General features: G+C 40.6%; 1 protein-coding gene across 7 annotated transcripts in view; it reads right to left on the reverse strand.

Moving 5' to 3' along the window:
* Positions 1-845: 845 nt before the first annotated feature.
* Tet (Ten-Eleven Translocation (TET) family protein) overlaps positions 846-13,288 on the reverse strand; it is a 66,231-nt gene continuing 53,788 nt past the window's right edge. For 6 of the 7 annotated variants that reach the window (XM_064119281.1, XM_064119282.1, XM_064119280.1 and 3 more), the window contains 7 exons: positions 11,092-11,329; positions 10,507-10,766; positions 8,153-10,364; positions 7,694-7,869; positions 6,935-7,516; positions 6,472-6,626; positions 846-6,392 (listed from right to left, as the gene is read on the reverse strand). In XM_064119281.1, coding sequence (XP_063975351.1) covers positions 4,085-6,392; positions 6,472-6,626; positions 6,935-7,516; positions 7,694-7,869; positions 8,153-10,364; positions 10,507-10,766; positions 11,092-11,329 — 5,931 coding nt within the window. In that variant the 3' untranslated portion in view covers positions 846-4,084. The remainder of the gene's footprint in view (positions 6,393-6,471; positions 6,627-6,934; positions 7,517-7,693; positions 7,870-8,152; positions 10,365-10,506; positions 10,767-11,091; positions 11,330-13,288) is intronic. The other variant, XM_064119285.1, reaches the window with a different exon arrangement.

Below are 13,288 nucleotides of genomic sequence, written 5' to 3' on the forward strand. Positions count from 1 at the left end.
ACATATGTTTTTTACCTCTAAACATAATCTTACATCAATTATATTAACTCATATAATTAATCACTTACACAGTATAATTCACGCTTCTTAACACGATGGCGTAATCTATCCCCTCGTCTAATGATTTCCTCTTCAATAATTTTTTTCATGTGCTCCTTATTTACTTCAATTTAATTAATTCTCATTAATTTTTTAATCATCTCACGAACACACCTACAAACACACAATTGTCATTGTTTTAGGATCAACCAGAAATACGTCGACCTACTATACATAATTTATTTCATAAACGTCATAACGTGATTCTCAATTGATACAATCTAATTGTCATAATTTTCTTTAATCGAGTGAGACATCTCCCTTAATTGCCTTCAATCGATGATTTCCTTGTTAATTTCACTTTACAGATATATTCGAATGATGCAGGTTGAAATTTAGTCATAATAAATCAGTAGATACATTTCATATACTAAATTTAACATTGGCTCACTCTCTAATCAAGACTTTTTACCTATAATATATTAAATTTTGATGAATTTATAACTCTTATCGTGAATCACCATTTCACAAATTTAATATTCCTGGTTGAACAACTTCCCTCCGGACTGCTGACTATAAATTCACTTTATCGCAATTACACTGGAGGTTTCTCGGGTTTCTTTCGGAGTATGTGTCAAAAAATATACGTATACGCCTGTATTTCTTGAATATATATAATTGCAGCGTATTAATTCACCAAACAGGGATTTCTGGGACGTACATCAAGGTTCGAAAATATCGAAAAACCACTGGATTTTCGTCATTTTCAGGCTTGAGAATATAATTGGATAATTGCAACACCACTGTTTTCATATTTAATTACTGTTCGTTTATTTTTGTTTCTCAAACTCTGTTACTGTAAACTACAAATATTGTTCTTTATACTTTTTTTCACTATTGTAAAATCTGCTTCTCCATAAGGCGGACATTTTTTTGTTTCACGAGACATAGACATTGATTTTTTTTCTCCTTCATATTACATGTCTTACATACATTCTCTATAGACTACTCAAAATTTTTCCTCACTTTTTTTTCTCGCTTTCTCATTCACTTCTTTTTCGTAGAAAACAAAATGGCATCTTTTTGGCATTGGAAGAAAAAATAATTTTCTATTTATAAACTTCATTTTTCTTTACTCACTTTTGTCACCATTTTTTCCCTTCTACTTCAATCGCCTACTCAACTGTTAAATATGTGATTTTTTTCATTGTTCCTCAGACTTCATAATTTTTCATGGCTCTCGATAACTGTAGTTAAATTTTTTCTTCAATGATTTTTCTCTCTTAAATAGTCCTTTAGTTTTGATAGTTTTTTTTCTTCCTCTTTCTGTATAATTATTGCAATTCTTTACTTTCTAATTTCATACTTTATGAACTATTTTGGCATCGTCGCATGAATTTCTCAAAGGAAACATTTTAGTAAAATATTTCAGAGACTCATGGAAGTGATTGAACAGCGACACGTCAACCTAGAATGTTCAGAATAAAAAGTAAATTCACACAATCCTCGGACATTCACTATCTGGCAAAAACACGGTGACGAAAAAATCAGAAACCCAGCATGAAGAAATAAAAAAAAGTCTTTCCAAATAACCATCATTCAAGAATTCAAGAGAAATAAACCACAACGATTTGCGAATAAATAATCCTTAAGCTTAAAAAAAAGTGAGCACACGTGGACATTACAAAATGACATCTCATAAATTTTATATTTCTTTATTAAAATGGACTGTATCATCTTTTGCTATTCATAATCATAGAAAAAAAACGTCTGTTACAAAAGAAAGGGAAAACAAGAAAAAAAATGATTCGAGTATTTTAATTAGAATATCTCTATCCGTCCTTACGCAATTCTATTTTATAATGAAATGAAATTAATGAAAGATTGGTGATAACTTAGCTTAGAGAAGAATTTGGAATTCATTTGGGATGGATGCGAGAATGATTGTTGATGACAAATATGCCATTGAAAATTATCTCATATTTTATTTGATTATTAACATCATTTGTGCATCGACTATTCGTTCTCGTATCGTTATTTTTCCCCGCTAAAATTTTTTTTAATAATATTGGTATTCAGTAATAGTAGTACAATAACACTGGTTTGTCAAACTTAATTAATAAATAATTAATTAAATTAGATTATATTACTAATTATTATATGTGATAATTACTGAATGATAATATATTAATGATTCTTATAATACTCCGGGCGGGAGGGGGAGGGGGAGGGGGCTGACGAGTAGCCACAATTATCTTATTTCATTTGTTCACTCTTAGTCACTACCTCGATCCCGCACACGTCGAGGTATGAACCAAAGATTTTTCATGATTTTTTTTCACTTTTCTTTTTTCAATTTTTCCCATTTCAATCGTTTATCACTATCACTAACGACGGTGTACTGCTAATTGTTACAAATGATTCAATAATCGTCTAGAAATCATGCTAAATTTGCTCACTCGAGGATCGACATCGTATTGAGTAATAAAACAATCACGACAAATAAATAAATAAGATTTTTTTTAATGTTTAACTATACGATTTATGGATCGTTATCGATCCTCTTTTTTATAATCTAGGTTCTAGATAAAAATGAGACAGAAAGACTACAATTTGTGTTTTTTTTCCTTTTTGCAATTGAATAAAAAGATATTTGAAGAATGAAAGATTAAAGTTAAAAATATATGACAAAAAAATCACCTAGTATGTACAAAATTCAGTAATATAAATAAAACAGTCATTTGTTTCAATGACGAAAATTAAAATGCCATGATAGTTTCAATTGTAAAATTTTGAATTTCACATTTTTTGGAAACAGGTTTTTACAAATAAATCCAAAGACTGGTATCAGGAGAACATTTTTTTTAATAAAAAAACGTCTGAAAGGTGCAGATAATTCTGAGCCCCAATTTTTCCTTAAAAAAATTAAAATCACGTTAAAGTCTTCGTGTCTTTTTAATGATTGTTAGAAGAAAAAATGCTTTGTACTCAAACGCCACTGGCGAGTGGTTAGTAAATTCTTTAATTAACGTAGAATGTCTCCAACTCAGTACGATCGCTAAGTGCAAACGAAAAAATAATTATAAAAATGACATGAAATAATGGTGCGTTAAAAAATAAATACAAAATATAACGAAGCACAAATTTACAAAATGTCGCTAAAATATTCAATAGCTCTACCATTTTATCAATTAAAACTTGAGATCATATAATCGTGTTTCTCTATCATTACTATTTGTTTGTTCGTCCTTTGCATTCGCATCATGGAAAAGTGCGTCATCGATTGTGCTGGTGACTGTACAACTAATCAACAAGAAAGTGAAAAAATTTACAATGCAATTATTGCCCCCCAGTAAAAAGTACTTGGAGCTAATTTACATGAAATTAAGAAAAAATTAATAATTAAAAATTGTGATGTTGGGAAGAGCAAAGTCTGTGGTGCATACAGTGAGATATGTATCCTCAACTACCATTAATTGTCACTCGTTTGTCGACTAGCTAATGAGATACACAAATTAAAAATAAAACTTCAAAAACAAAATGAAAGCCAGCCACTAGAGAAAATTGTAATTGTACAGTCAAACAAATTCGTAGATTTGTCCCTCAGATTCATTAAAAACTAATCATATCAAAGTCTTTGCACAGTAAGACATGGCAGCCCGTCCCCTAATAATCCTCACAGCGCAAAGAATAATGTCCGTCAGACCAGTTAGCATTCCCTAGAAAGAAAGAATCTGCTTCATACAGTTTTCTCAACACCATAAATCCCGTAATCCTTACAAAAGCTACCTGGCTATTTCTTCTGTTTTTTTTTCTGTATAAAAAATGGGAAGTTTCATGTACGTATTTGATTTTCACATATTCACATCGATACCCAAGTGGAATAGAAAAATGGCAGTGCAATTTGTCTCAATTCACAATAATTACAAAAGAATGAATGGTATCGATATTTCCCTGAACGGACATAATCCTTCAATTTGAATTAAGGACATGAGTCCAGCGATACGATGGCCTTAGAACACGTACGTTCACCATTATCGTGAACTCATCCTATGGCACCACCCTCCTGATAAGGACCAGTGATCATGCAGGGATGCATTGGAAAGAGCGTTGTCCAAGTCATAGTTGTATAAGTAGGTGATCTCATCATGAATTGAGAGCTTGGAATATTAGGAATGTGCGGCAATGGTTTATCACTTCCCGAAGACACTGACGTTGGAGTCGTGACTGTTTGTGTGGTACTGGTGGTCCCGGATGTTGATGGCTGAGTGACGCCGAGCTTCCTGAGCCTCATCTTCTCCTCCCACTCGTCCCAACCGTGTCTAGGTCTATTGAGATTTCTGTGCTGATAGAAAACGAGACTTATCCTTGTTGGATTCAATCTGTTGGGCTTCTTCAGTGCAGTTGTGCAGTGCATCTCGTGTTTAGCGCACTCAAAGAGAACACTGCCATGACTGAGGGCAATGGCAACACCCCCCATCTGAGGATCCTTGAAGCACTCCTCGTTGTCCGAAAAATCTGCAACTTCCCCGAGGGGCTCTGCCTTCGGTGGAGGCTCCGGTAACACTGGAAAATACGGGGGATGTCCATAAATGTCCCACCTAGGTGCCTCCCACCTCGGCCACCCTGAGTTCAATCCCTGATAAGGCACCCCCTGGTAAGGATACTGAGGCCCAGGATAGTGCTCTCTTTTTGGCTGTTGATACAACTGCTGATACTCTGGATTCTGATAATTATATCCTTGGTAATTGTATCCCTCCCACGTATTCGCATAAGGCTTATCAAATACCGGATAACTAGGATGATATCCGTACTGGGGAAACGCATGACCGATTCCCGGCATGGCGTGAAAGTCTTGCACTTGCTTAACATCATCCCAACCTGAGTTGTGATTCTCATTTTGTCTTGTGTCGTGATAATCACGCAATTTATCTTGCTGATTTTGATAACCAGTTCTACAAGTGTCCGAGTAAAGGACGTCCTGTTTTGGTTGTTGAGGCTTTAGGAATGTTTTATTCGTGGGATTTTGGTAATTGTTATCGGACGGGCTCTGATTTGGCGCTGTTCTGGACGGTGGACGTCCCTTTGGGACACGAAAGGGTGACGGATCAACTGGTGTTTCCCAATTTTTTTGGTCTGTTGAATTATTTTTAACATCCATCTGATGATTCAAGTGATGATCAATCTTTGGACATTCTGGGTTACTCCAGGTATTCAGTACATTCCAATTACCGTGGTAATTAGTGGCTGTTTGATCCGATGGTACTGGGTAATTACTGTAAACCGGTGGTTTTGCGTCAATGTGACATCTATTACGGTGATCCTGTTTCTTCTCACCACTGACACCGATGTATTGTCCATGATTATCTTCATGATTATGGTGGTGATTGGATTGCATCGTAAAATCGGTATTTGGTGGTATTGCTGGACTCGGAGGGAACGAGTCTGACTGGTTGACATTCGTCGTACCGTAGTCAGTGCGAGATGGATCTTGGTATTGGGATCTTGGTGGGTAATTGAGACGTGGGAGTTGTGATTTTGGGTATGGCAGTCTTTGGTGCATCACTGGGGACTGTCGAATTTGATCCTGGGGCCCTGGGTGCTGCATTACCCGTGGAGATTGGTTGCGCTGGTCGAGAGTTGGAGAGCTGGGATAAAGAAATCTTGGAGAGGCTGGGGGTGGTCTGTTGTCCATCGGGTAGTTTCGATTTTGAGGAGACTGAATGTTGTAGTTCAGGTCACTCGGAGGCCTCGGAGACATTGTGTAAGATTCTCCTGGAGTAGACGGATGAGAGCTCCTTGGTGAGACTGCTTGCCCTCGTGGAGAATTACTATAGTTACTGCCACGAGGAGATTCCACTGTTGAATGAGGAAGATTCCTTGATCTCGGTCGGTGATCGTCTTGAGAGGCTGATGATCGCGGTCGCGTGTCGTCCAGGCTTGTGCTGTCAGGGTCGACTTTATTATCTCTCTCTAACCCTCCGAATGAATAGTCCCCCCAGGGATTCAACCAGCTGTTCTTTCGCTGGTCCAACCAGTTGTTTCGGTTCCACTGTTGCTCGCCTTGATAACCCCAGCCCTGGTACATAGAAACCGGTGAGTCGAGGACTGTTGAGGAGACCTGAGAGCTCTGGAGTTGGGCGTCCATACCCTCGAACATTGATGCCATTTCCAGGGACAATTGAGGGTCTCGTCCTGTCGACACTGGTGGCCGTGATTCAATCAATTTCTCAGGAGTTTTTAGGACCTCTTTTTTACTTATTCCGGTATCTGGCTCGTCCTCTTTTCGCTTTTTACCGTGACGTCTGCAGGGCTGCAGGGGTACTGATCTTACTCGGACCTCACATGGATACCTGACGGTGGAAATTCATTCAATTTAGATAAGAATCTTTGAGGAATAGGAGTAATGGGGAGAGCCGAGGGTCAACTTACTTCGTTAAAACTTCAACAGCACCGGCTTTAATCTTCTCCTGCTGTCCATCCTTCGAACCGTACTCGTCAGTATCCTCCATTATGTATAATGGAAGAACGTGGAGTTGCTCGTCCTCGGGGCGGGAGAGAGAGCGATGCTTCGTGAGACTGACGACCTGTGATGCAACAGAAAACAGAAGTTTTTTAATAAAATATTCCCTTCGGGGGGGATTCATTCTGATATGAGATGGGTTCCTTGAAAATTACATTTTTAAAGTCGTTTCGAAATGAAAAACGCAAAGTTCTAGTCAGGAAATGTCCCATGTTGATGGGAATGAAACGCAACTTGAGAGAAACTATTCGGGGAATGTTAATTTAATATTTATGATTGCTTTGGACCTGACAAAAGAATTTACATAAGAAAAGTTTATTATTAGTTGAATCACGATTTTATATTTTTTTAGAAGAGATTAAATTTATTTACCACTGTGCAACCGTTGTTCATGTTATGAAGATCTCGGTGTGAATGTGCACAAAAATCCATACAAGCAGTCACACCCGAGAATGGTCTACCAGGTTTAAATCCCAGTCTGCACTCACTAGCCTCTCGCTCGAACTGCGTCTGATTGTTGAACGCTTCAGGTGCCAAGCTCAGGTACAGGGGTGACAACAGAGTCGCCAAAACGTGCATTCGTTCCTCCACCTCTTGCTCCTCCGTTCGAACGGACAATCGAAATTTCCGGACAGTTTTGCTACGAGCGTACTTGCAACCATTGTAATACATGGACCAGGAGCAGCCGAATGAGTAACTAGCACCACAGCTGTCTGGATCTAATCCCTGGCATGCGCAAGTTCGCGGCTCGTTTGTGCCACATCTCCGAGTTGTTGGGAGACCGAAACGATTGAGCTTGTGTGTCAAAAGAGAGTAAATTCGATCAGCTTCGTGCGTTGGTACACCCTCCCAGGCGACCATTGCCACCACGATCCAGGCTGTTGCACATTTGTGACCCTGACGATGTTTCACGATTGATAAAATTTTTTCCTCCAGTCCTGAGCGTCGAAGTATCTAAAATAGACGGGGAATTAATTCGTAATCTTGAGTGGGAATTACGTGAATTGTGTTCGTTATTGAATGAGGATGAAAAAATAATCTATGACATGGATTGAGTACATAAAAAAATCAAATACATATGTTGAACATCCTCAGTTAAGTTTGCAAGAAAAAAACTTCCTGTTAACTCACCCATTTAGCCATTGGACATCCTTGCGTAGTTTTCCCCTCCTTCCCGGTATAAACTACCTTTTCCATTCTAATGGCACTTCCTTTCAATCCAGTTCTCCTCTCAAGATCATTTCTCAAGTCCGGAAGACTGGCAGCAGCACCGAGATGAGTGTAGTACGAGCCAGGCTCCGGTGGACCTTTGATTGGGTTTGGAACCTCATGTTACTTACAACATCGACTTCGTAACTTTAACTACACAAGCCCGATGAGTAGTGAGTATTCTATCGATTTATCTGTTTCAATTTTTGTATTGATAGCCGATTTGGGGGAATTCTACCACAGTGAAGCCTTCAATTCACCATCCATGTTGTTCTAACAATTTGATTTCGTATTTTTGGTTTTATTGATTTTTTATCAAGTGTACTGGTTAGTGTGTTCTCTCAATGTTAGTGTTGTGCTGTATACACAATGTCAACTCACATTTATCAGCTGGAAAACAGCCGCAGTCCGGTACTTCAGTTCTGACATTGTTCTTGAGTTTGTCGAGGTGTTCTTGAAGTTTAGCAGTTGCTGTTGGTGTTTTTGGACTGCCCGGTGATTCGTTCTTCACGTCGTTGGATGTTGATGGTGAATCAGCTATTATTTCGTCCTGAGTTTGAAGGCCCTGACAGCAACCTTCACGGAGGTGCTCTGGGGTTGGTTGATCAGTGCCACCACGTCGACAACACCATGATCCAGTCTCTGTTGATAATTTTAATGGGCCACCATCACCCCGGAATTTGTAATCACTGTCATTATCCTCTTGATCTGGCTCGGTTTTTATTGTCTTTGGAAGACTCTCTGACTCCTGGGACTCTGATAACTCAGCTGTACAATTGTACTCCTGTTTTATTGGCTGTTTAAAATCAATTCCACTGGGTTTTTCATTCATAATCTCACTGGTATTTTTCTCTGGTCCTTTCATCTGATTGTCCTTACCTCCAGGTACTATCCTAAGTTTTTCGTGAAACGACTTGTTATCTTTATCGTGGTCAGTCTGATTATTATCCCACGCAATCTTCTTCTTGTTATAATCCTCAAAGTTCTCCATTGAGGGCACTTCATTATTCGGTATTATTTCAGAGTTAACACTGTTACCGCCTCCAGTCCAATCCCATAAGCCACCACCGCCGTGCAAACTATCGTCACGAGGGTGGTGGCTATGCAATAAAAAATTACCGGTCATTGATTCGTTTGTCTGCGGCATTGACATCATCGATGGCTGATTTATATACTGATGATCGGGCCTCTTTTCCTGCGCCTTGTCATTTCCTTCGTGCGAGTCCCGTATTCTGTCGTCAGTGGGAAAGTCATTAGAACCGTTTGGATTTTGCTGATGACCCTGCGGCATCTGATGATGTCCATGACTCATCTGCTGTTGGATCTGCTGTTGTGCCTGTTGCTTATCGAGAATCATGGATCTCAATCGACTTTGGAGATTAGATGGTGTACGATTTCCCTGTTCTGGATCTTGATAGCCGCTCGATTTGGTTTCAGTCTGCTGCCAAATGATTCTCTCCCCCGAATTTTGCATGTCTTGTTTGTTGCTCTGCTGCCCCCAGGACGGATTCTCCGTTGACGTGGGAGACCAGTTCATTTGGTTATCGACTTTGGAGTCTTGATTCCAAGCCGCTGGCTGATGACCGGGAGTTCTTCGTGGACTTGGCTGGGAGTCTGGCCACTGCTGCTGAGGCTGTTGACTACCATCACTCTTCATACTATTTGGTGACCAATTCGGTTGACTAGTAGGCGTATCTGGCCAGGACATCTGGTTTGACGGGGTTAATCGAGGATTCTGATCTATCTTTGTCTGACCTTGCTGCCACTGCTGATTCTGCTGCTGGCCTGAAGGCGTCAGTCTTGGATTCTGATGATTGTTGCTTTGCCCCTGTAGTTCAGGACTATTCTGCGGCCAATTATGCTGGCCGGAAGGTGTCATTCTGGGGTTCTGAGGGGCGCTCTGGTGCTCGGGCAGCTTAGGGGAGTGCTGAGGCCAGCCAGATTGTTGAGCTTGAGATTGTGACGATGGCGTCAGTCTCGGATTCTCCCGCATCTTTGGACTCTGCTGAGGCCAGTTCTGGGTTTGCTGATTACTCTGCAACTGCTGGCCATCGCCGTTGTCCTGCCACGATTGAGGTGTCTGAGGTTCTTTGACACTTCCATTCTCCCAACTCATATGACTCGGTGGTCTTGGCACTTCCTGCTGTCCCTGGAGCTGCACATTCTGGTCAATCTTTTGTATTCGATTGTCAGACCATGTCATACCATTGTTACCCATTTTAGCGCTTGAATTTGTGTCAGACCACAGGGCACCCTGACTCGCGTCAGATACAGATGGCTGCCTTGGCACGTGTTGTTGTTGGCTTTGACTCTGCCATTGACTTGATTGCTGTTGTGGCTGTTGACCCATTTCAATGTAGCCTGGATATCCGTTAGAGTTGTGTGAACTCTGTGGGCCCGGTTGAAGTGGATACCCAGGCATCTCGTTTCCCGACACATTTGATGTTGCTATTGTTGCAAATCCTTTGACTTGTGTATCACCCTGATTTGTTTGGGGAGTCTGTTGATTAGATTGCTGTTGTTGGGTGTCCATGTGGACTGAACTACTGCGACTATTTGGTGTTGTTGAGGGCGGTGGTGCCATTGTTACATCCTGAAAAGAGGATCATTCGATCTGTAACTTAAAAGTCATCGATTTTTCCTTCAATTATCGTCACGAAATTGACGTGACTTTTTGACTAGTATTTAGGCTTTGGTTAGTTGTTGGGGGGTGTTGGAGGAATGCTGGGCCTTACCTGTTGCTGATATCCATTGACGTACTCTTGACGCTCGTAGCCAACCGTTTGGTTGGGAGTTGCCGCTGGATCCATGAATTGACCGTTTAGGGGTCTTTGGGGTGGTGGGGCACCTGTTTGGGGTGCCACTGGGGCTAGGGGCGATGGCTGGCCAGTTATTGCATATTGGCCGGTACTACCAGCACGCTGAAATGCTGATTGATCCGTTGCTATGAAGGCCTGCTGCTGGTAGGTCACTGGAACCATGAGAATTTGGTCTTCTAGTTTTTTAGGGACGAAAAACGATAAGAGGAGTGTTAATAAAGGTGGTCATCTTGTATGGTGATGGTTAGTAGGTATAGGCCATGGGATTTGGGACTGAAAAAATGATGTTCAGTTAAGGTACGCTGCTGTTGTGCTGTTTGGTTTTTCAAGCTGAAGTACGAAGGAAAGGCCAAAATTGATCAATTGATGGTTCATTAGGATATGCTGGGATATTATTGACAATTGGCTTTGGTTGAATCGAATTTCCCAATATTCCATGACCCATACATATTCAAAAGACAAAGTATGTTTCATTCTGTCTTTCATTATGCATTTCCTTACCTGGTTGGGGATGATAGGGGGTTGCAGCGCTATACTGCGTGTGGTACCTCAGCTCGTCCAGTTGATTAGGTGGTGGTATCTGCTGGATAAATTGTTGAGGTGGCCATGCTGCCGGTGTGGCTTCCACCGTAACAGCACCCACTGGAGCAACTCCCTGGTGCCAGACAGCATTACCAAAGCCAGCTGCCGGCCGAAATCCAGCTCCAGTGTCACCGTAAAACGGCATTACACCCGGTGACTGCAAAACAGAAAAAAATCAAAACTGTAAAATTCAAGAGAAATTACTATTTATTCTGGGACTTTCGTGATAATAAATTTACTCTTTTGTCAAGAGAAAAACATGAAACTGTTTGAAAACTCGTGAATCACAATTGTGCATCGTAAAACGAAGGACTTCTGAAGAAATACAAGGATGAATATTTTATTTACTAGAGCCAACGTGAAAGCCTCAGCTATTCTTTTCCTTCCCTTCACTTTCGCTTTCAAGTTTCAGAAAAATAGAGGAATAAGGGGAAACAAAGAGGGAGGTAAAAAAAAAACACTCTGGCTTATCCCGTTAAAACTTTGCTGGCTTTGATGCCCTCCCTTGCGCAATGCTGAGGGGTCTCTCTCGTAATATCACTTTTTCCATCCCCTTTCTATCTCTATCTTTGTTTATCCCAGTGTACCAGGGAAAAACTGTGAAAAGCACTGGGAAAATTTATAGCCCGTGCGCGAAAGAGCTCTCAGCAGGGACATAATACTTAGGCGAAGAGAAGGGATAGTCCGAGCATCCCTTCGTGCATGGGCTCGTTTTCCGGGGAGCACTCACCTCAGTATGGATGCATGAGTATTAAGGGAGAGTACAACACCAATGGTATGAACACACTCGGGTAAATCTACGCTTGAGGGAGCACTCGTCTCCTGTATTGTTGGGTAATATTATTTATGTGTGAAACTATTAAATTTTCTGTCGCGAGAGAAACTCTTGAATGGAAAAATACTGATAATTTTACTGGAACAAATTTACTTCAAATAAATATTCCAGCAATTTTTAAGCAAGAGACGATCCCCTAAAAATTACATTTTTTTGTTCTCTCGGGGAAAATCCATTCCATCACTTTCTCGCCCGGAATTAATTGGAAACTAATAAAAAAATGCTTTCGACTTTGGAATAAATGCATCCGCGATTCAATTACCCAACATTGAATTACAATGGTAATCCCGGTGTTTCCCCTCCTCGCCAGTGGTCGGAAGCGAATTTCCTCGGGTCGGTTAACGCAGCCCTGGAAATTCAAACGGAAGTTCGGTCTGTGGTATTTCAAACGTCGCACTCTTGGGGTTCTACAAGTGAGAATGAGATGGAGGATTTGAGGTCCCTCCCAAGCACCCCTGCCACGGTTGCATTCACCAGACGCTTCTAGTTTCCTCAATCGCCGTGGGCCACACTAGACACTGGGACAGACTCGTTTCCGTTTACTGGCCGCGGTCTTCCCTCTAAATTACCCTTTCATTCCCTTCCCCAGCACTTGCACCTCCAAAGTAATCTCCAAGGCACATTGTTTCCGACTCTGCGGAGATTCTGGGTGAAGCGATCTCAATAGCCCCCTGGGTACTTGGAGGTTGTAGAACGACTGTTATTAATCCCCTTCCCTGCACCCCTGTAATTTCGGTTCTCTATGCTAATTTTTCCCTAGTAGATGTGCGGAGTGAATGGAAATTAAAAATTTATTGTTTTTCATCATAATTAGAGAGAGAAAGAGAAGAACTTTGTAATAAAAATTATTCTACAAAGTTAGTACGAAGCAATAAAGTTTAATTTTTAATTGTCATTTCACTGGTTTTATTTGTTTATAGACAACGTGAGATACTCTAACACCTCTCAAAAGAACAAATAATACGAATGAACATTGTCTATACTTTTGAATCGAGTGTTTTTTAAATTGAGCTGATTGGGCTCTTTGATGTTTGCCTCCAATCAAAATAATTGGATTACTAATTAGGCGAGTTTTGTTTGCTTGCAAACGGCAGCCTTCATTAAGCCATTCGACCGTTGTCGTGGGTGGGGAAACGAAGTATACTTCATGTGTACTCGGAAAACAGGGAAATTGATTGTCAATTGGCAGCTTTAGCTGTTAATGGCTGATGTTTACATGTGTGGAAAAGGAGCGATGTATTCGGGAAATGAGTTATTGACTTTGGGTGATAATCATTGAGC

The sequence above is a fragment of the Diachasmimorpha longicaudata genome, chromosome 4 (genome assembly GCF_034640455.1).
Source record: "Diachasmimorpha longicaudata isolate KC_UGA_2023 chromosome 4, iyDiaLong2, whole genome shotgun sequence".
Lineage (NCBI taxonomy): Eukaryota > Metazoa > Arthropoda > Insecta > Hymenoptera > Braconidae > Diachasmimorpha > Diachasmimorpha longicaudata.